This window comes from Diuraphis noxia, unplaced genomic scaffold (genome assembly GCF_037042655.1).
Source record: "Diuraphis noxia isolate RWA-SAM2 unplaced genomic scaffold, SU_Dnox_SAM2 contig0004, whole genome shotgun sequence".
Classification (NCBI taxonomy): Eukaryota; Metazoa; Arthropoda; class Insecta; order Hemiptera; family Aphididae; genus Diuraphis; species Diuraphis noxia.
The window spans coordinates 24,859,619-24,885,292 of NW_028301714.1; the positions used below are offsets into that span (position 1 = coordinate 24,859,619).

Sequence of the window (25,674 nt, forward strand, 5' to 3'; positions counted from 1 at the left end):
AACAAATAAAAAAATATTTAAAAAAACACTACAGACGCTATAGACTATATAATAATATATTTGGTGAAAAATAACGCAAACCCTAATTTTTCGTTGTGGCCTTTGTACAAAATTACACTCGACACAATGACTAATACTGTGTAATAATACACACACAATTGATTTATTTAACTGTACATAAATATGATATTTATATGTGTTTAGCTTGTCAAGTATAATGTAATATAGTATATACAATAATTATATGTGTTAAGTCTTTTTACTATTCGGCGAGAACTAATAGGAGCGCCTTGATCCTGTTCCGTTGTATTTGTACATATATATATATATATTTATTGTGCTTTTCTAAAATAAAGGTTTGGTGTGCAAATGATAGAGGGTCTTCGTAATGTATCCAAAAACTCGTAAGAAATTTAAAGTTATAATATTTACTGTTTTTTTGTTTTTATACTGATCACTAAGCCTGGCATTTATGGCCGTTAGCTATTTTTAGGGGGAGGGAAATGGTTGGTTTGGAACCCGTAATGTATGTGTGACAAGGATTTGTTGCTAAAAACCCGGGTGGTCACCCATCCGGGAGCTAGCAGCATCTGCCAGTACGTACACTCAAAGCGTTTCCGCAGTTGAGCGTACGACCGCGTCACACCAAACCACTATATAATAATAATATTATTGTCGCGTTAACTTTTTTCAATGCGTCTGCGTTGAATGACTGTATTTCGATTTGTATACGAGTTTCTGGATTTCGAAGACGTGCACGATAATAGTTTGAAGGTTAACGGGAAATGAAAGTATATAACATATAGGATATCAGATATAGCTAAGAAGATTATAGACTTATGTTAGGGTGAGTGATAGGTGTTGTATATATGATTGCCTCGTTTCGTTTAGACTTTGGTCGCGATAGTTTCCTAGTAAAAAATCAAATCAGATAGCTCGTTGCAATATTTACAGTCGAGTGCTAGGTAATATTATATATGTTTATAACATATATATAATTTAGTAATATAGATAAAAACGTTAGTGAAGTTCATGCAAAAAAAAAAATTAAATCAAAAATTATTGGTATATATCAAAGCATTGGGTTAACGTGCTGCACGGATCAGAATAATAATAATCAACAATGATTCTTTTTATATTGTTTTTGTAATTTATTTGTACGTTTCAGCAGTCCGGCGATAATCCTTAACGGACATTGTAAAATATTTAATTTATATTACACATCGTATAGGTACGAGAAATTTCCGGAACCGGCGTTCTCAAATGTATAGTAAACTTCCGGGATTTCCGAATATTTCGAAAGATCTATAAAGTCCAAGGTTGTTGCTCGGACTTTTGAAACGCACTGGAAGCATTATAAAGCTTCTGACGATAATTTGATTTCGGTTCAAAAATATAAAACTAAAATAGCAAATATAATACAAACGGACTGGGATTCAATCAACAACACGAGAACATAATATGCACGAAAACGACGGGAAAAGCCGTACACGGGCGGTGGCGAAGGGTTGTCAAAAAAGCCGAGCGTCACATAATGCAGCTGCATTTTATTATAAAACAATACATAGGTATTATATACGTTCACTTGGGCGCGAGCTGTAGGATGGGACGGAGTTGTTGGGTTATAGGTATCCATGCCAAAGGAGACGGTATAGCTAAGTAAGGTAGGTCAAGGGTAAATTTGAAGGTAAATCAAAACCAGAAAAGATCTAAGTGCAAGTGTGTTACTGTACATTTGTGTCAGGCCCGAGCCGTTAGACGTACTTGGCGGGCGGGGAGGGGGTGTATTGCTGCAGTATATACTTTATAATATATATATGTATATTTACATTATATATAATGTTTTGTACGTTATTGTGGCTATGTATCACGCGCTGTATGAGTGTCTGTGATGGCTTGATCAACAAAAAGGTTGTAATACCATACAGATGTCTTCCATAGATTACACTATAGGTATAGTATATATATATCGATTCAGTTTTATGTAACTTGCATGGCTCGTATGTCCTGTCAAGAAAATACCTACCTTGAGTTATATTATAGATTGAAGCGTAGTTTATTACATTAATGACACGGAAATGAAATCATTTTATTTTTTCATACACATTTATGTATAGGGAACTGTGAACATTTTAATATTATTTCAAAACTTTGATGTTTGTAATAATACGGTTCGAGTTATGGGGTATATTATGCGTGGTATGAAAACTTTTTGGATAATATTAACGCAAGTCGCCATTAAATGATAAGCATCGTAACTTTATTCGTCGAATAAGGTTTCAATATGCAGCGAAATGTATATTCAGGTTCAAAGTTCGAATTAAACTCGCGAGGCAAATAAAATTCATGGGTATTGTAAATATAATATATATTGACGTATGAATAATCTGGAAAGTGTATCACCTGTAATATTAAGAAATGAAATCGTCGACAAGGTAGTTTATTAAAAAATAAAAATCAATGCGTGTATAACATTGACGTGGAATTTACGGGCTACAAATTCTAGACGATATTATAAATTTATAACGCTCGTAGCAGTATTCTGTTTCGAAATAGAATTCGATGAAAATAATAAATGTCATTTTAAATTGTTGTATACTCGTAAACCGAGAATTCAATAACACTATTGATAAAATCAAAACCATCGGGTTATTGGAACGGAACAATAAATTGAAATATTTAAGTTGTGTGATGTAAAATAAAAAGAGACATTGAAGAGGATGCTAACAATATTTATGTCTTATGTGTATTGTGAATACGCGCTGGTTGTATTCATATTATAGATAAATTGGTTTTAAAAGATAATTATATTGATATTTTTTGTGTTTTTTTTAGAATTAGTATTGATTTTGTCTAGTATTAAAATAGTTAAAATTGTAAAATAGGTAATATGTTTAGTATAGTCATTTGTGGTAAAAATATTCTTGTTAACAAAAAAAAACCAACTTATATTCCAATATCAGATAAGAAATACAAGAAAATACAATTTCGATATTAATATCAAAAAATATGTAAGCATATTCGTTTAATTACATTAAGTTTATTTTAACTAGTAGTTAGTCTTAAAATATTGACCGTCTAACAGCTCGTTTCTCTCTATATATACACTGACATGTATTATGTGTGTGTGTGTGTCGTGTGTGTGTATGTGTGTGTGTGTGTGTCGTGTATATTGTGTTTGTGTGTCATGATGTATGGCGTTCCTAGTGTTCACGACTTACTGGTCAGTGTCTTCATTGACAAACATCTGTTGGCCCCATATGGATAACATTGGGTCAACTATGCCCTGTTTCTGGGTCTGAAAACTGGCCACAATACAAACCATAGAGATAATAAACACTAATAAACACATAGTCCGAGGCGACAATAAACCAAATCGTTAAGTATTTTTTTTTTTTTAAATAATTTTACATTTCACAGTCAGCCGTGTATCAATTTCACACAATATGACCGTCTCAAAGAAAACTGATCATAATTATATTCTTTAAGTACAAAAATTTATCAAAAAATAACCATCACCCGCACAACATTGTTTAATGTTGTCATGATAATATCATAAAAATATACTATACATCTATGGTATGAAATATTATTATTATTGTACGATATTTCTGCACATAATATTATTAATAATAATAATAATAAGTCCAACTAGACTTGGAACAACTAAAAACTAGTTTATATCCCGTAAACACTTTTTGATATCAAAACGTATTTGAATTAATACGTTTATTGGCACCTTTTAGCAGTATATAATACTATATATATATATATATAGATATATATATGCTGTTAAGTGTTAATCGTCAACTAATATTATTTTATGCTGGTAAGTTTGGAATATATAACATCGAAATCGTTCTGAAATGGTAAATAATTTGGGAGAAAATATAAAACAATAGTTTAGGGGGTTGAGAAAATCGAATGAAAATATAAGAAAAACACCTCACATTTTATAACCATCGGATATTATAATAAACTAGTACACATAATACGCTTATCTATATACGATATCTATACCTTAAAATACTAAGTAATGATATTCGCAGAGAGTGAAACGAACAAGGTCATTTCGATGCGGTCGACTTGGCGTAATGCCATTTCAGCGCCAAACGAAAAATAAATAAATGTATATACACTACCCGGGCTGTAGTAATTTCTTGAGCATCGATTTTTTTTCTCATTGGCCGGATAAAAAGCAGGAAATTGAAACTATGCTTAATCTGCTTCCGAAACCGATTTTTCAACGGGATGGCATTTTGTTTAATTTCAAGGAAAATGACATACGACCGCGCGTAAGTATTGAGATTAAAATTCACTACGTAAGTCGAAAATTCGCATAGCGTCGCGAAACACATTCGCCCTACACATGTATAGGTGTACCTACACCTCGAAATATATATATATATATATAATATTATAATTGTATATCGTATACCACGATCGGGTCTGGTTCTGCGATATAAAATGCCATTTGATTTGACCCCTGCACCCGACGGATACCATCACGTTCTTGATAAAAAATATATTTATAAAAAAAAAATGTCACCCTCGTGCCACGTAGGTACTCTTTAAGCCGAGCCCGATGACGATAATATATTTATAATATCTTATGCGTACGCGTTTTTTAATTTACGATTTATTATATCATATGTTTAGATCCGCGTCTCCATATGAAACGTACCTACTGCAAACACAGAAATAGAAACAGAAAGGGAAAGGAAATATAAAATGAGCGCGCAACGATTACGTCGTCGCTTTAACCGCAGGTACCTACCTCAGATCGGAGAGCGCCAGGAAGTCTACGTCCACCAGCACCTTGAGACTCGGCAGGCTGTAGATGTTAATGTGGCCGTTGGATATGTAACACGCCAGGCATACACTATCTGCAAACGACAATGAATTTATCGTGTCAGGAAGCTTGAAAGCATAGGTATACGTATAATATTAGATAAGGTTGAGATTTAGCTATTTTTATTTATTTTTTGAGACGTGATAAGAGAGTTGAAATCCACGACCTACAATAGCTGATGACGTGTGTGTGACTGCACCGGCAGGTCGTAGAAGACTGTTCAACCGGAAGACCAATTTATTGTCGTATATAATGTGTGTATACGTATTCTAGGATTTTTTTTTTCAAAGACATTATAAATGTCGGATATTTATTGATACCAGCAATACAAAACGTTGTCTAGAAAAGAGAAAAAAGGACTTTCAGGGAGGATTTGTAGAATAAAAATCACGCGCTATTGCATGCGTAAAGACGTTAATATTGAAAACTTGAAATTAAATTTCGCACTTTCGGGGAGTTAACCCGTCCAACGGATATTGCAATAATAATAGGTATGTTTCCAATATATGTAATGATATATATAGATACCTATATTTATGCTATATAGTTTGACGCGGGAAACCTAAAAAATATAAGAACCGTTCAATTGTATTGCCAGCAATCTGTATACATGCGCATAAACGAGATCGATATTATATGTTTCAGACGTGTACCCTAAATCACGTACCTACGTGTAAATATGACTAAACTAAAAAGAAAAAAAAATGAATTTCTATCACAGAGTCACACGATGATAAATGCATAAAACGTTACCCATTTAAGTTTCAAATCGACAACGAATATTACGCTGTAGCTCTACCATATTATAATATCTCGCGCGTCTATCGCACTATTTTTTTTATTCATTTTTTTATTCTGACGATCCTCCGGTGGGCGTATGTAATTTGCGCCAAAATCAACCAAAAAAAAAATTTAAAAAAAAAATATATATATATATATGTAATTTGCGCCACATCTAAAAATGTATTTTGGTAATTTGCGCCCAATAAAATTAAATAAAAAGGAATTATGTAATCTGTGCCCTAGAGTACCTACTAAAATTGTAATTTGCGCCACTTATATTATAATAATATAAATAACTCCATGTATATTAAATATGTAAGTTATCGTTAAGTAATAAAACCTATTATAAAAATCAGTCATATTAAACTCGTAATTATAAATAAATGTATATAAAAAATCAAACTCCATGCATATTAAACATCTAAATTGTCGTTAATTAATAAAACATATAAAAATCAGTCGTAATTATAAATAATTCGACGATATGTGACACGCGTCGGACGCATCGGTATACGTATTATTGTATATCCTATGCGATATCACTAAATTTATCTGCTGGTAATTAAATCTTAAAAATTCCAACTGCTATTAAAGTTGAAAGTGTGGCGCAAATTACATATTCCATTTTGTTTTCTTTAGTGGCGCAATATACCAAAATCAATCAGTATATGTGGCGCAAAATACGTGTTATATTTTTATATTTTGGCGCAAATTACATACGTAGTACTTAAATGTATACCTACTCGTGGCGCAAATTACAAGTAATAAAAGTTGCGCAAAATACCATCTCCTTCCTCCGGTACCTACCTACCCACACCCCCCAGACACGCTCAAACGTAGACGGGATACAATATGGTGCTGCAGCTGGTGCCGGTGGGATAATTACCTTTCATGGATATGACTTCGGATTTGACCATGAAGTCGGCGTCGGGTATCACATGTTTGGAGACGCAGTTCTGCGACGGGAGGGCAATCACTCTGACCTGTTTTTCGCTGACGATGGTCACGAACTGCCGGTCGCACGACACCTGCGACTGTTGTTGGAGCTGCGCGACGCCCAAACCGCTGACGCCACCGCCGCCGCCGGGGTTGCTGGATACGCTCTCCGAGCTCCCCGTCAACGCCGGTGACATGCGGTTCAGTCCACTCGAGTTTTTGGTTGGCGTTTCTGCAACACGACCGGATTATTATCGCAATAATTATGGCGGTATATTAAATCGTTGTCAAAAAAAAAAAAAAAACCCCGAACCGATCTATATACGAATAACGAGTATATAGGTCGTGTCGGGTTAGGTCGGGTCGCGTTGGGTTAGGCCGGGTGATGATTTAATGTAAAAAAAAAAAAACACGCGCCACGATCTCGGGCAACGAGCGACTGTTCGGTACAATATAATACAATATTACGATGAACGGCTTGTTTACTTTGTTTGTCTCGGCCCTCGTCTCTCCACGCTTCGTACGCGTAGGGTATTAATGCGCCGTTGCAGTCCAGGAACGACATGGTAAGCACTCCGCCCTTCAGTCTGAATATTGTACCTAAGTGTAAAATCACATTGAAAAAAAAAAAAATTAAATTATTGTTTTTCGGTAATGTCGCAAGTCGCAACGGTTTATTTTTCAAAAAATCATTTCTCTGTCTTTTCATACAAGCCTTACTGGTAAAAAAAGTGGTTCAACGGAGCAATAACTTAAAGTGTGGTGCGATACCTTTAGGGTCATACGGACGACTGTGAGTACGGTTATAGGTTAGGAGCAGAGCATATATGTATATTATTGCGCCTTCGATATCGATGCATAGGTTTATGTAAATCGGAACGTAAAACGAAATGTCCGTAGTAGATTAGTAAAGTGGTTTGGGTATTCAAGACGAACGGCGCCGTCTGTGCACACTGTATGAATAAGCGATCCGAATGTGTGCATGTACCTGGTGCGATTCGTTTAAATCGGAGTGGTACACACTTATTTCCTTAAGTAGATTTTTGTGATTAGAAAGAAAAATGTTTTCACGCTATTAGGTATGGAAACACGCATTACATTTACTGTTACAGTTTTTTTTAAATTTTTTATGTCCAAAACGAAATGTTTTATTACAAAATTATGAACAATTATAAAAATATCACTAAAATTGACACTTTTATAATACATTTAATGTATAAAAGATTGATAAAAAGAGTGTAACACATTTAATACGCGGAGAATGCGACCCAAATAAAATGTTATTTTTTCTCAAAATATTTATAAAAGCGAAAAATGCTAAAATATTTTATAGATTGAGATTTTAGCAGTATTATCATAACGTAACAATATACTGTAGGTACTACTATCGAAGAGTATCGCTGTAGACTCCTTTCTATGCGTAAGAAACTGCTCACAAATATTAAATTAATAACTACTCATCCCGACCTGATAGCGAGACTATAAATTATATATTAAGTTACGTCTTGGCGCTCGGACCACTCACTCGCACGCGTTGGTTGTACGCGGAATGCGAGAGAGACAGAACTAAAAACTGCAATTTTGTGAGTTTCATTTTTCGTTCCATTGATCCGTAGTCGTACCATTCTATATTATTATTATCTTACAAAACCAAACCCTAACATTCAGCCGTTTCCATCACCAACCCTTGCCACCTTAGTTCACGGTGTTTCTCATATAGAGGTGGAGGTACAGTGAAGTTAGTTTTTTCCTTGGAAGTATTTTTTTCCCTAGAGGTAGTTTTTTCTTTGGAGGTAGTTTTGGCCTTGGAGGCAATAACTTTTTTTTTGGCATATGCATTCCATGACCAACCTGGGGGAAACTTTTCCTTGAAGTAATCCTACCCCCAGGTGGTCGAGTACCGTTTATCAACAACTATTACATAATAAATCAAGGGGCCGTGGTGGACCAGTTTCCCACTCACCGGAGCACTCTTTCAGCGTGTGCGTGTACGGAAGACCGTATAGACGATATACCAAATTGACAGATTTAAAGACGATTAAAGATAGTTTTGTATGGTCTGTTTGACGACAGCATCATTCTTCGAACTTAAGCACCAGCTTAAGAAAATATATTTTATACAAATAATAAATTCACTTCAACATATTATATTGTTTTAAACGTATGATATTGAGATAATTTAGATTTATTGGCTATCAGTTAAAAATATAATATTTTCGTCGCGAATTTATAGTTAGATCGTCGCAGCACAGCGATCGAGGTTTAGCGTAAACATTAATTTCTAAAACTTTTCAATCGTCTAAATGAAAAATTATCGCGCGTCGCAGTTTTTATTTTTAAATCGTGTTGTTATTTTTATCTACGCCGTTTTATGTGCGTACGACGTTCGATGTTATTAATACACTTTCGCATTATGTGTTTTATATTCATATTATTCGATGAAATTTGCAAGCTTAAAGCTTATCGTTTAATTAAATATTGCGCGTCGTGCGAGTATAACGAATGTTGAATACCCGTTTTCATTTTATATTCTTAATTTACGATTTTTAATTAAGTACGCATTAAGAAAAACAAAAGATTTCTGACAAAAATACAATATAATATATTTATTATTTATATGTACAAATTAAACAATAATATAGATTTTTGAAATTATTAAAATACCTCCATTACTGTAGAACTAGAGACTTTACTAAGTTAGTTTTTGATCAAGTTAATGAAGCATTTGTTTGTTTTTAAAAGGTTCAAAGAATTTAAAATTCTATGCAAGTATTCATTTGGTTCAGTGAACCTAAAAAGTAATTTAAAAAAGAAAGTTTTTGTAGAGTAATTCATTTTTTAAATGCAATTTTAGGTATTTAAAATAAATCTTAGGTTTTTTTTAAATGTTTTTTACTCAAAAATAAAATAAGACGTAAATAAATGGGATGTTAAACATGATAAACTATAGTATCTTTTATCCATTGTATACGATACGTCTCAGTTATCTGTGAATATAAAAAAAGTGTATGTTGAAACCACCAATTAAACATTTTTAAAATATGCAAAACGTATTGAATCAGATTGTAAAATATAATACATTTAGACCGAGCAAAATAAAAATCGAGTTTTAAATTGTGCGTTTGTCTGCACGGATTAACATATAGATATGATACACGGGTGTATTATATTTAATACATATTATTTTGTATAAATTTATATTTTCCTGTAGTACGTTCTTATTTGTACAAATACAATAAATGGTATTTAAAGTCTCGAGTAATGCTTGCGAATACCATCACAAAAACAGTGCAAAAGTAAAAAAACACTAGAACATTATCGCGTCATTCGAAGCATTAAAAGTCGCTCGACAATTATACGTATACGATGAACGATGTAATCAGATTTCGGAGCGCATATTATTATATTTGCCGTTTTTTACGTTTTATAATTTAATTATAAATTATCCGGGACGAATCTAATGACCTACATACGAGTGATGTTGTCGGAAATGAATAGTGCACAGACCAAAAAAAAAAAAAAGATATGAAAAAATCATTATTACTTGGAAAGTGAATTCGTACTCGTAGGCTTGTGTGTTTGTGTGTGTGTGTGTGTAAGAGAGAGAAGAAAAATAAACTCACCACAAGGGGCAACGGTTACGGGCTGCGTCGCCCTGGGCTCTCCGGAAGGTGGTAGATTGATCATTATGGTGAGCACCGATCCCACACTGGTGCCTATCCAGAGGGTCGGGAAGTTAGACGGATCTGAAACGAGAGTGTAAAGAAAAATTCGATAATTATATATGGAGTTAATAATATAATAATAAATGAATTAACGAAGGGACGCTTTGAACTGGAGCGACAGAATGAAGTGTTACGAGGACACCGCAAAGTGGCGGGAATGGTGTGGTGAAGGATATTATGAGAAGGTACTCGAAAAACTCATTAGGTAGGTACCGGATTTCTTCGTGTACGAATCGCCGAACGTCAAACACTGTATCGACTCCGAGGTGATGTTGTCTAAGCTCGACATGCTAGAACTCCGCGATCTGGAGAAAGAGCTGTCCAACTTGTCTAGACGGAAAAAAAACAACATGCGTAAGTCAATCGAATAACAGACGTGTGTAGTAATATAATATAATAATAAGATTATGTGGTTAAATTATAAAAGCGGTTTGTATTGTTAACATTATATGTATTTTTTTTTTTTAGAAGTGTTAACCATAATTATAATAGATAATAATATATTATAATAATGTCAGTTAGAAGAAAAATCGGCTGTTTATAGTTAGAACAATATAAAAATTATTACATTTAATTTTATATTCGTGCACCAAAAAAAAAAAGCGTAATCATGCATAATATAGTATAACGATGTGTTATATATGTATACAGCGTATATAGTATATATACTGTACATTATATACAGGTTGTTATTACGATACACAATTGATACAATATAATATGTACATTGATAAAACAGTAAAACAGGTAAAAGCAATAGATAAAAAACGTGCAAAAGTAAGCATGCCAAGCGATATGTGGTATTTACAACTTTCCGTTACCGAATGTTTTACATTTTTATTTACAGCGTTTGCGACGGGTTTTAAGTACGTATTTACAATATATATTTTTTTACGCAATTGAGTATACTATTTACATGTATATATTATAAATTTAAAATATTGCAATCGTTTTTTTTTTTTTTTTTTTTGATAGTTAATATTATATGTATATTATACGCATATTACATAAATTAATGCATATATAGTGATAAATAGTAAATATCGATGTGTGTGTGTTATAAAAACGCGTAACACAACACACACGCGCGGGCAGTAGCGTTATAATAATATATAACAACAGTAATGTAACAATAATTTCGCGTAGTTAAGTCTAGATGAGTTAGGTACGTGTAGGTATATACAGAATGTGTATAATATAGGTAAGTATGCAACGCGCGAGTCGTCGGGTCGGTTCGAAGAGCGTTGTCAAGAGTCACACACATAATAGATAAACCACGAATTTGTGTTTTGGTAAAGGCTCAAAAAACCAAGAAGAATAGGCATAAGAAATATGATTTTAAAAAAAACAAGACAAAAACACAATAATCTAATATTAAGAGAGAAAGAGAAATAATAATACATAGAGAAGGATAGAGAGGGTGAGAGATCAAAGGGGATAGAGAAAGGGTTATATATATATTACGTATATGTAATAATGTATTATTTAGTGATAGAGAGCAGTGGGTCACACGGGTGTGGCTAGACACAAGTCAAAGCAGACAGTTGTAATATAATAATATAACACAATGTGGAAGAGGCGATAGATGGTTTAGTAATATAATACATACATACATATGTGTATATATATATATGTATATAACATGTACATATAGTCACATAACAAAGAATATACGTCACACACTAGTTTTGGTAGTCACACATCGCCACTCGTATATATTACATGATAATATATATTTTTTTTTTTGAATACGATGACGGTACGACACACGATTATTATAATATATTATTATTATTATTATTATTGTCATTATGTCATAACAGCTATAGAGGGTGTATCTATACGTTTTGGGCGCGGAATAAAGCCTACGTCGCATTTGTTTGAAATAATTATTAATTATATTAGTCGAATATCACGTATTGTTGCGGGGAGGGGAGGCAGTGTGTAGAATAATATGATCATATATTATTTTATTTGGCCATGCGGATGGGGATAAAATAAAACTCTACGACATGTACAATGTTATGTTATAGGCATGAGTCAAATGACACTACAGAATAATTTATAATAAAAATAATATGGAAGACTTGTATTGTAAATATAATGATATTGTGTGAACATAGCGCAGTATGTTATCATGTTTTAAAGTGATTGATTTATAATAATAATAGAAAAAAAAAATAAACAGTCGTCACAATATAATATAAAGAGGTATTATGATGGTTGCGTTTCATGACTTCTATAAACTATATAATTTTATATGGTATCGATAAAATCATGCTATAAATTAATAATGATATACCCAAACCCAATAACCCTGTGTAGGTGTATATAATATAATATACTCGTCACTCGATTACGAGAATATGCCACTGGGTTAATGACACGTACCCATGTGAGGCTCGGGACTTCTAAAGACGATAAAAAATAACTTTAATAAAAATTGCAAGATTTTCACAAGTATAAAATCGTCAATAGACTTGCCACCGACTTGTTGGTTCGTAAAAATATAAGTATTCCTCAGAACCGAATTGTTATCGATTTGATTTTTTTAAATAGTTGCAGTTTGTGTGCTGAAATACGTACTGCTTCATTTGCGGAATGACTGCTGTATTTGACTGTATACGAAAATTAGATAGGTGAGATTGTTTAGATAATAGTCGTAATCACGGTCTTACGATTTGGTAAAGTCAGCGTTAAAAATTGTGTTTTTTCTATTCGCTAAAAATGATTTTTATCGCGTGATTCTATACGGCGGTGTATTTTTTCTCAGTTTCAAATCGAAATTTGATCACAAAAAGCAATAAAACGATATGATAAAAAAAAAAAATATTTTTATTTTTATACAGGTCTGTTGTATTGCCACAAGGAACTCTTTAATAAAACAAAATCTCGAGAATTTCAAATCACATGGTATCTACGAATATGTACTTAAAAATTAAAAAAATCAGAATTTCCATGAATTAAATGAAAAATTGTGTGGGAGGGGGGGGGGGAGTGATCATACTCGATGAATCGTGCTGTATATGCAAAATTCGCAATGTGCAACCGTGCAACGAAATGTATTCGCCACCGTCAAATCGTCCCGAGCCCCCCAATAACATAATACCAATACATTAAACACACGAACACCGTATTTATATTTAAAGTTATTTAAATGGGACAACAGTTGTTGTTGTTGGACGTCATCTATGCACATACGGATGGGTCATTAAATGCAGTGATTTCGAACGGCCATCGTTAGCTGATATCTATAAAATTAATTGCTAGAGTGGTTGCCGTCGCATCAGTGCGCTGCAAAATAATTAAATACAAAAGATAATATTATTATGGCACGATTAGTTCGTATATCATAAAAACGTATGTTTTTTGCACGCGACGTTGGTCATAAAAAATATTGTGGTGCGCAACAAAAATCGAGCGATATTGAAAAAAAATGTGTCTGCGTCGGAGCGGGGGCGCATATTGGCATATTATTATTATTATTATTGTCATCGTCGCGGGTATAAAAAAATATTATATTATTATTATAGCTATATAATCGGAGACCGTGCAGCAGCTTGTGTTCGTCCTTTATCGTTATCCCGGATACCTAGTATATATTATTATATATATTGTATAATATTATGGTGGCGTACCTAACACAATAACTGCGCATCCGAACGATGTTGTATGTGGGAAAAGAAACAAAAAAATCAATATTATTCGAATAACGCGCGAATACCGTAACCGTGTCATAGCGATATTAGGTGTAGCATAAATGTATAATAAACTCGAAATAAACGCTGCAGCGGGTATGGAGAGAATGGAGCGTACATTACTGTCACGAGCTTGCAGAGGTAGTTTTTCAATTTTTATTTTATTTAAAACGTTCGTTAAATCTTAAATGTCTGGAATTGGCGCAACGGAAAAACGACATAAACACACGTCATAATATTATTGCAATTATCGAGAAACGCGAGTAATATTAATTATATATGGTCGGTAAATTGAATACCTGTAAAATTCTGCAGTCTGCAATAAGCACCACGTATAGGAATTTCACGATGTTGAGTGCAGCTTGTTATTTCGACGAACTACGCCTATCCGAAAGAAATTCGATTTGTTTATAATATTGACGGCGATGGTCGGAAAAAAAAACTGATCGCTATATTATCATTGGGAAAATAAACGAACTGGACTGAATAAGCGCGCAGTATGTAATCCAGGGGCATATTTAGATATTTTTTTTTTTTTGGGGGGGGGGGGCTGTGGTATTTTCTCCAACTGAAATTCCCAATTCAGCCTATATGAGTTAGAAAATTTACATCTGATAGGACATAAAGAGCAGACTTCATAAACAATTCCTGGATTTCGGGGGGGGGGGGGGGCTGATGCTCCCTCAGTCATCCCCATAAATACGCCCCTGATGTAATCATTGAATATACACGTACCTACACAATATGACTACGTAAATGTATCAGAACGTCGCCGCGAAATATCGAAATCAACTGTCGTTATTAATGACCCAAATAATATAAATATTATGACGTATAGTGCTGTAAAAATCTGACCGAACGTTTCAAACGACGTTTCATAAGACGAAAACTGTTCTTTGACGTGTTCTTAATTTTTCATTTTTTTCTATTCGTCATACCTCACTCGATATATCGAAGGGTCGCAGGTGGGTGACGTTTAAAAAGTTTTTTTTTGTGGTAGAGGAGTAGGGTAAAGGGGATGTGAAGTTAAGTATGACAGCTGTTCGTCCTATCAGTGGATAAAAATGTATAAATAATGTAATATATAGATAAAACGTTTTCGTCTCGTGTGCGTATAATATCTGCAAGTATAGTACAGCGATTAAAGTCTCCTTGACGACATCTGCAGGACATGGTTAAATAAAAAGGTCAAAGTAGTTCTGATATTTGAAAATCGTGCGTTCAAAACGTTCGGTTGAATTATGGTGAACCAAGCCTTTCGTATACATATATAGGGTAATTTTTTAAGCATGTTTTTCTTTAATAGTACATTAATTCGAATTCGAATTTTAAGAAATTTTAAGCTTACCTAAAGACCATTAAGACAATATTATGTACTTAATTCATTACTATAGACATATTATCTTTAGAACTCAAAGTTATATAAATCAAAAACTACTTGATCGGATTTTGATTCAGATACCTATAAATATCAAAATGCTTAAAATATATCTGCTTATTAATTAAAAATTAAAAAGTGGGAGAGGGGTTAAAAAAATATCAAGGATTCGAAAATATGGTCTTCAAGTGATGTATTTAAAAATTCTAAAACTCAGAATTTAAATGTATGCATTATTTAAGCATCAAAATAGTGCGATCAAGCTTAAAAAATCATCCTGTATAGTATCGGCACAATCACATACACACACACACACACCACGGAAGCAATCACGTGGGTTTAATCGTTTTATTCCTACAATGACTGGAGAGGATGCTGTACACCCGTACATTATATATATATATATTATACACACAGATTTTATTATAAAATATTATATATATATATATTATACGCATAACATTACAAGACTCGCGTTTGAAATTACGATAACCGACTTTAAAATGAAGTTTTAGACTAATATACATAATATAATTACAATTAAAGAAAACCGCGTTGGTATTATGTCCGGCCGTTAAGATAACTTTAACACGGTTAATATCACAAACGATCTGCATAATTTTTATGCTAAGTCCTAAAAGCGTCGTAGCTTGTAGTGTAAGATAAAAAAAACATAGATGTGTGTGCATATGTATATATCACGGCGCACGGCTTTCCTTTATAACATTAAAATATTTTAAAAATAACTTTCACTGCTATTAGTGCTATACCCACATATTATTATATATAAAAAATCAGCGGTTTTCATCATTTAAAATCAATTTCCGCGGACACGATAACGGTAAACTCCGCGTTACGCATAAACGGCGCTCTATCAATGAAAAACTTTTTTTCCTTATATCATCGTTATTTCAAATAATTTATTTGTATTTGTATTGTTTCGTCGTCGGTCGGGTCTCGGAACTCAACGAAAACCGCTCAGGTGAAAAACGCCGCGGCCGGATACGAAATAGGGTCGAAATCGCGCATAGTACACTCATCGGCTATTATAATATAGGAAGATACAACAATACTTTAGGTGCGGCAATAATAACATTGTGTATATTATAGTAGTCGTTATCTCGCGAAATACGCGTGGATGGCATTCGAAAGTATATTATAATAATATGCGTTATATACGTTTAGTAAAGTATATAGTTTTATTTTATAGGTAGCATCATTTGAACGGAGACTGTGCTTGGTGCTCGTCGTGTGTGTATAATATATATATTTATATTTATATAATAATAATAATATAATGATATCATCGTTTCGACGTCATCGTTTTAAACTGTATAATAATGGATGGGCGGAGTAATAATTTTGCGAGCGAACGAGTGAAAAACGACGACGTCCCAGGCTCGGATGAAATACGTATATTATATATTTAATATATATATATATATATATATATATATAATACGGTGTACTTAAACGCAAACATGTATATTGTATGAAGTACAGTGGCGAGACGGGAGGATGGATTTGGTGTATAACTGTGTATAATAATATTTTATGCATGGTATAAATATATCATGTATCAAGAGATAGTAATAATGTTTATGTTGATGATTTTATGGTGTGAATTCGGATGTAATAAACGTCTAAGATAAAAAAAAAAAAATGACAACATGTATTATATAGGTAATATAAACGACTAATAAGAGGTAGAAAGGTGGACAAAACAAAAAATAAAAAACCACAACAAAACACAAGAATCAAACAACGTGTATTATGGGGATAATAAAATTATGTCGAACGGCAAAAACAATAATAATTATAATAGAAACGTTTAATAGTATTAATAATGTAAATAAGTCGGAACAATACACAGCGGGGTAAAAAAAAATGTAATAATAATAAAGAAATAAACATAAAATAATGAAGTATGAACATATAAGTACAATATTATGTATAGTGGGGTAAAAAATATCAAATCAGTAGCTCCGGAAAACCGAATAATATGGCGAATTTTGTGTCATACACATAGGAACTATAATGACGTCATAAATTATGTAATGTTTATATTACATATTTAATCTATATATTGTACATTACGTATACTGTTAACCTAAACCAAATGTACAATATACGTTATCGTTAACGACTATTGGATTGCGTGTTCTGAAGACGGACGGACGGACAGACAGACAAATGGTCAAACGAAACAACGATGTGATATTATTATACGGAGATTTGCTATTAACGTAATTAACTATACCTTCTTTAGGGTTGCTGCGATAATATTATTATCGTGAATTACGAGATAGTTTAGTATTAATATATTATATTGATGAATAATAATGATTATAAAATCAATGGTTTGAACAAATCGAAATGTTATATAAATGTATAATGTCAATGATTGGGACGAAACGAAAATAGAAAATATAACAAACAAATTAAAAACCGTGTGATTTTCCTCTAAGGATCATATAGCACGGGATAAATAAAAATAAATAATACATATACGGATGCAGCGAGAAAAAATAAAAAATGATAGCGTAATAACAATAGATAAGAGAAAAAATTAAATTTAAAAGACTCAATCTAGGTCAACTAGAGGGTTTACGATAAAGTTGTATCTATATCAATATGTTATTCATAGGGTCATAGGGATATGAATTAAATGCCTTCGTCTTTTTAAATTTTTTTTTACTTCATATATTTAATTAGGTTCGGCCAAAACTGATTTTTCAATAATAGTTAGGTTTTATTAATGTTTCACTTTTTTCATATTGTTTTTGAACATTCAGTCAACCATACCGTTGATTGCATCGATTCGGTTTTTGACTTTTAATAACAACGAACTTGTCTCTACCTACCTTGGCATTTATTTTTTGTAATAATATTTTTCTTTTTACTTTTAAGTTTCTGCACATTTTGAGGTTTTAACACGTATTTTGTCAATTTTAAATACACAACATGACATGCGAATATCGAACAGTTTTTTAGTGCGATAAATCTATGGTCATACAGCAAAAAATAATTAACCAGAATATAATATCCACATAATTTTTACTGTTCCACTGTTCTACAGACGGACAGGCAAACGCAACCGTGGCGTGACATTATTTTGTATATATTATCACAAAATACACGCAGACAGTCATACATACATATTTGGACAAAGCAAAGGGACAATGCGTGTGAGGGGGTGAAGGTGTGAGCGATTTATTGAGAGATAGGGTGAGAGGGGGGTCGTGGAGGGTATCGTGTACGACTTATATTATTTTTCGTAAAAGATAATGATAATATTTTTAGGTCACCTAAACTTTCAATATAATATTATCAATTATTATTATTATTATTATTATTAGAGGCGATTTGTACTACCAAAACTGCAATACTGTCTGGTGGCGAGTAGGTTGTGCCGGTCGACAGCTGTGTACAGAGTGGTCCGGGTGTTGGCCACGGCCAGACCGTCGTCCGAGTAGGACACCGTGCTCAGGCACTTCTGCAGTTTGTTGCGTTGGCCGCCTTGCGACCGGGACCGCCTGACCGGCTCCGTGGTCCGGCCGACGCCGCATCTAACGCCGCCGTAAAAGCCTCCACCGCCTACGACTCCTCCTGCTCCGACGACGCCGCCGCCGCCGCCGCCGACGACGATTCCTCCTCCGCTGCCGACGATTCCTCCTCCGCTGCCACCTAGTCCGCCGCTTCCGCCGTGCGCCGCCGATCCGAACGAGAAATGGCTCGATGACGACGACGCTTTGGCGACCAGAGTCGGCGACAGGCACATGCCGTTTATCTGAACCAACGACGTATTTATTCGTTCGCACGCGCACCACAAAATACGCACACTGCGCAGAGGATGTCACGCACACGCCCTACTGCCGACATTTCGGACTCTCTCCGATGGTTTGTGACGGGTGTCTGTGTGGGTTGGGGGGAGGGGAGGGAGGGGGGGGGGTTGCTGGACTAACGGCGAACAAAACGATTTTTCGGTCCACTTTTTTATTTTTATTAATATCGTTTCGAGGACATATATAAGACGTCCAATGTATCAACAATTCCATCTACGAAGGTACGAGTATTACACTATAATTGCGAAGAGGAAAATGCTAAATTTATCTGGACATGCGTTGCGACGCTTTAAGTTTTCTTGCAACAATATTGCAGCGAGACCAAAATCGCGCGAGAATATATTTTTTGAAAAACATAATAATTGACCGAGAAACCGATTGTCCGCGTTAACAACAGTGTACTATCCATCTTTTTTATTTACATAATATACATCTGCATGGTTGGCGGAAGACATAACTTCTGCCGGACGCATGACGCCGCCATCATATAAGTATGGTAAGTATGGCCGACGTAAGAGTGTTTCGTCAGGAGGCACGAGGAGGGGGGGGGCACTAAATATCTAACCATCGCTTTGTGTTGATATTTTAATTATTTTTAAAAATAATAAAATCCTAACACAATTTTATAAGTCTTAAAATAATACACCTAATGTTATGTGCATCTAGGTAAAATTATAGCTCAAGTGAACGTTTGCATATAAACCATAAATATTGGTGAATCGCGCGTAATCGTTATGTCGTTATATATGTTTACCAATAGTGTTATTAAATTACATTTTTGTTAGTATAGTAACTGTATCAAAATACCTATATACAATATACATATACCAATCGGCGTTATAACAAGACTTTCGAAACCTCAAAAGCATCTAAAGTTGTAAAAGTTATATGTCGCATATATATACGATGCGAAACATTCTGTTATCGTGATCGGTTTAAGGTAGTCATCAAAAAAAAAAAAGTAGTAAGGTACACTGTAATAACGTTTAAATCACTTGAAGATTTTTTTCTGGGGGGGGGGTGGGGCGTGAAATTGGGAGTGGTATACATTACAACAACAGCAATATAATAATATAATATACATACATATATATACATAACTACATAAGGATCTAGGAAACGAGTTTTATTTTTATCTCTCGTCGTAATGCATTTTGAGGCGGGCAGAAAGGCCGCCGTTGAAATGTATTTTTTTTTTTTTAAGTTTTTCTCACTCGCCGTGGCGTAAAAACGTCAGATTTATGTACGCTTTTAACGCGGGCGACGACGGTTTCGGAAAAAGGACGATTTTTTATGTTTCGTAATGGCCCGGGGAATCGAGTACGACGGACGCTTAGTGCACCCCCATCGAAATCCACCCGGTTAGGTCGTATATGTATAATAATATTTATACGATTGCCTATGGGAAAACCGCGGTCGGGACGAGGCGCCCATGCTCCATATTATACGCCACGATGATGTATACATGATATAAAATAATACTTCTGAATAAATGATTAGTAGTCGTTATACGCGCGATCTATACTGTAGTGTGAGCTCGTTATAGTCTTGACCTTTATATCGCTGCGCGCAGGAGAATTGTAGAAAACACAAACCGCGAGACTGAAAAAGATTGTTTTAAGCAATAATAATAATATGATTATTGTCGATTCTGCGGCGAGACGACGCGATGACGATAAGCTTCTAAATATATACGTCCACAAGATCGTGCAGCGGTATACTTATATATATATATATAGGAAACAATAAAAAAATAAACGCGACCGGCATAATATTTTCTTCTTCAAAGTATAATAATATTGAATTTACTCTGTGCCGCCGCTGCACGATTATGATAGACGACTGCTTATGTCCGTTATCGCGCGTATACTTTGGTATATTAAAGGGTGTACGATTTGGACCGCGATTTCTTAGCCCGGTATTGTACGCCAGCCAAAGTGCATTATATATAGGTATCAGTGGCGTTACCATGAGGGTTTCGGGTGTTTAACCTTTTTCCCTCCTGGTAATTAATGAATTATTTATATAGGAAAACTGTAAAAACGCTTAACTTAATTTATACTTAACCCCCCCCCCCCCGGTCGCTTTTAATAATACTGGAATACTGGTTACGCCACAGATAGGTACTTAAATACCTATAATAATATTATTATTAATAGAGCGAAGACCTTAATGTAGGAACTAAAAATCATCAAATAAGCATTTAAAGATATGTCCTAAAATATATTACAATAAAAAATTAATTTTTTCTTTAAATATTTAATTGATTTGATATTATTATTTATTAAAAATGTATTGTGTAGATACTTATAGTAAGAATACGACAAGATTAACCAAAAAAATATGGAAATGTATGAAAGTCCTTAGGTACTCTAATTATTATTATATTCCGTAAACAACGATTCGAACTTTGCAGACGGGTTTTTGAGATGGGAACTTTATTGATAAATATATAGGTAATCAAAATACGTTTCGATTTTATTTTTTAATAGTGTCTCTTCGCGATGTTCGGGTAGAGGGCATGGACACGGAATTTTGAGTATTGAAAATGTACATTATAATATCGTATTAAGTGTATGTCCGTTCGATGTACCTATCGTATTTCAGAATTTTTTATTGTACCAACGTTATATAAAATGGGAATACTATGGATTAAGACTATAAGCGTACATTCGTGAGACATATTATATTTTGTTATTATATGATTTATTTCGTGTGAACAGTTTTTTATTGTCAACGGTCTGTTCGGTCGATTTTCGTTTGCATTAACCTGCCGCAGTATATACACCGTGAATTAAATTACTTATACGACTATATACTTTGTGGACAATTAAAAAATCGTTGTAAATAAAAAACGAAATAAATAGCTTGCTAACTACGTCTTCAAGGTTTTGATTTATTTATTTATAATATGCGCACTACACCGTTTTTCCTGAGAGAAATGTGCGCAGTTTTTAACGAATAACTGCGAGTATGCAAGCGACTGGGACACTATTTGAAATTAAAAGTATCACTCTCCAAAATCCGAAATAGCACATAGCAAAAGTGGAACGAAAAATTGAGCCTTGGCCTTATTTGAACATGAACACATGAACACTGTTTCCCTCCATCCACCAAAAATGAAAACAAATATACCAAGTATATTATGTAGGTATACCTAAGTCTCGTGCTACGGGTAAAAAGGAGAAATGAACGGCTGCACACGTGGTAGTTGGTAATTTTATTTCTTATCGATCTTTTCGAAACGATATGCGTGCTTCTGGAATCCACGAAAACTGTTATTCCCTTGATAATTTATGCATTATAATATTTACTTATACGTCTGTTTTCGTTTTTGAAATTGTTAACTCGCGCAGTTGCGCAAGCTGTCTGGATTTCGAAAGTACCGAATGTATAATAAATATAATAAATATAATATGATATTCTACAGAGAGCAGCGTGGACAGATTTCTGTACGAATGCACACATATAATATTGGGTTAGGCACGACACAGATTTATACTATATTAATGCGAGCCAGTCGTCTTGATAGTTTTTCCGATTTTTTCGAATAGTTTAAAACGTAGGTAACATAACTGTTAACCCTTTAAACGATCGCGTGAAAAAGATAATAAAATACATAGTAACTGTAAATGATATACGCAGTATAGACGATAATAATCTAAAAACGAGAAATGAAATTTAAATTATGGTCAGACGAACCGAAAAATAGGATAAGCCGTCGAAATTAAAGTTTTAATCTAAGTTCATGTTTAAAACTTATATGTTTTTATGAAAATTTATTCGAAAATCGTACCGTGTATTAATCTTTGACGATCAGATAAAGGGGGGTTTTTTTTAAAAATAATTTTGAATCAAAAATCAATTATTTTTTAAATTAACATTATTTTGCCACATTGATAATCCAATTGATCTGGTAACTAATATACGCCTATACCAATAATCACATACTTAAACAAAAACAAAAATTGTAAAATGTATAATTTAAATTATGAAAAGTAATTTTGTCAACTTTTTGCAACCCTAATGGCTTATTTTTAACCGGAGAGCCCAGGGGGGTTATATCTTTTTAGATAAATTATTATATTCCTATATATTTTATTTAACCTATAACGGAGGGAAAAAATAAAATATTGATAGCAAAGATTCATTTATTTATTGGAGAAAAATATTTGGTGTTACCATGTTCTAAAAATCGTGATTTACACCATTCAGAATCTGTGGTTTTCGACTGTATTTAAAATTTCATTGAGTCGGGTGGTTTATTTGGATGTCACGTGATCAACTGTCTACCTTATTAAATGTTACATATTTTTTTAGAATATTGTAGGGGATTTTAAAATTATTCTTTATACTTGAAACCACCCACCTCAAAACCTTGAATAAAAAATTTGAAAAAAATCGTTAATTCTCGCTAATACGGAGTTCTATATGATTGCGATATAATTAGATTGTATAGACAAACAGACGTTAATTCACACTATCACACTACACGATATTCTATTATTTATTGACAAACGATTACCGCAAAATATTATACAGGTATAGGTATTTAGGCGCATTATCGAGGTATCTAATTTATTTAGCCTTGTTTTTTTTTTACGTTGGCACATATTTTATTTGTCATTTTGTGTATGTTTTTTTCGTCCCGATTCGTTGAAATACGCGTTCAGACCCATGTTTGAAATTTTTTAGCGTCCGGAAAAAACAACTAGCCTGACAGTAATAATATACACACAACCAAATACAATATTCATATAATTTGGTGTATATCATGATGGAGACGGACAGAGGTTTGCATTAGGTATATGTATTCATAATAATATTATATCATATTTACCGCGTTCAGAGTGGATGTGTTTTCAAAGGGGCATTAAAAATCCCACACCGAACATAAACAGTGCTGGACCGACGTCTTATATATTATTATTATGATGATACATATATACGCCAAAAGCTCGCCGCCACACTCGTCCGGGGTCGTTTTCGCCTACGCGCAACGATGATGAATATTTATATGCCGGCCGAGCAGAGCGCGTAGTATGTAATTTGATTTATGGGCCGCCGAAAAATATAAATTGCTATTTTCCTTTCGGTTTTTTTTTTTTTTTTTTTAATTAGTTTTTTCCTCCCCGACGCGCGTTTGACCTAACGCGGGTGTGTGATGTGCATTGCAGCATACTCGACAACGCCGCATAACATATATTACACTATTTCAGTACCTACACATACATTACATAACGCAGTAGTATATGACTACGATGGACTACCGCGTGATCCTATCGTTCTGCGAGCAGTGCAAAACATACAGATTCAAAAGTCTTCATCCGATTACGAATATTATGGGGGCAACCTCTGGCACGATATCTGTGGTCGATTGCAGACAGACGACATATGTACACAAGTATGTACAGTGGGCCCGAAAAACGGAAAAATTTGAAAGTTAAGTTAGATGCACTGGGAATTATTTAAAAACGTGGTAGTGTTATCAATAAATTCATAGGTACTTGCCATTTAGTAAACATGGATCAATGGAACGGTTCGCAACGCGCTATTGCTATATATACGCGTATTACAAAAATAGCGACAGTCTCTTTGGTAATCAAATCATCTCGCGGTTCGGCGACATTCAATGGCCCCCAAGGTCACCTGATTTGTCGGCATGTGACTTTTTCTTGTGAGGCCATCTAAAAAACAAAGTGTACAGCACTCGACCATCAACACTTCTCCAGTTGAAGAAAAGAATTCAAGAAGAAATTGCTTTAATTCCCATGGATATGTTACAAAGAGTCATGTAAAACCTCCATACACGATTCCAGGAATGTATACAGAGGAAAGGACACCATCTTACTGAGATTATTTTCCGAACTTGATATTTTAGTGTTTTGAACTTAAAATGGCATATTATGTACTCTATGTTTTTAATAATAAATATTAAAAAAAAGTTTTTTAAACGTCTGTGAGAGTTATTTTACATTTTTCCGTTTCTCATGCCCACCCTGTATATACTTGCAAAATTGTATAAATATAATATAGATGGTCAAGTTTTGGTTTTTCATCGCATGATAAGCGAAAACCCACGTTCAACTGTCGAGTGGAAACGGATAAAAAAAAAAGCGTAAGTATTTTGAATATCGAGAAGCGAACAGGAGACCTGCAGTGTGTGGAAGAGGTTCATAACTGATATCGAACATATTATTAATTTATAACATTATTATTATTATTATTATTATAATCACCTACCCTGCACCTGTTTAGAATTATTTTGAGAATATTTTTTACTCCACCCCGCATCTTCTTTTATTCAATACTTAATTATAAGCTTTTTAAATCGAATGAAGACTTAACAAATCACCACTAATTCTCTACTTTAATTTAAAACGGATAGACGAAATTTTCGATACGTGGCTAGCGAGAGAATTTTGTATTAATATATTACATATAGAGACGCGCTGGC

General features: G+C 33.8%; 1 protein-coding gene across 4 annotated transcripts in view; it reads right to left on the reverse strand.

Moving 5' to 3' along the window:
* The window catches only part of Tomosyn (syntaxin-binding protein tomosyn), a 144,139-nt gene that overhangs the window by 6,824 nt on the left and 111,641 nt on the right, over positions 1–25,674 (reverse strand). For 2 of the 4 annotated variants that reach the window (XM_089227151.1, XM_089227155.1), the window contains exons 14-19: positions 10,510–10,626; positions 10,195–10,317; positions 7,058–7,171; positions 6,522–6,803; positions 4,778–4,886; positions 3,222–3,305 (exon numbers count right to left, since the gene is read on the reverse strand). In XM_089227151.1, coding sequence (XP_089083277.1) covers positions 3,222–3,305; positions 4,778–4,886; positions 6,522–6,803; positions 7,058–7,171; positions 10,195–10,317; positions 10,510–10,626 — 829 coding nt within the window. Of the gene's footprint in view, positions 1–3,221; positions 3,306–4,777; positions 4,887–6,521; positions 6,804–7,057; positions 7,172–10,194; positions 10,318–10,509; positions 10,627–18,747; positions 19,163–25,674 lie in introns of all 4 variants that reach the window. The other 2 variants (XM_089227153.1, XM_089227152.1) reach the window with 2 other exon arrangements.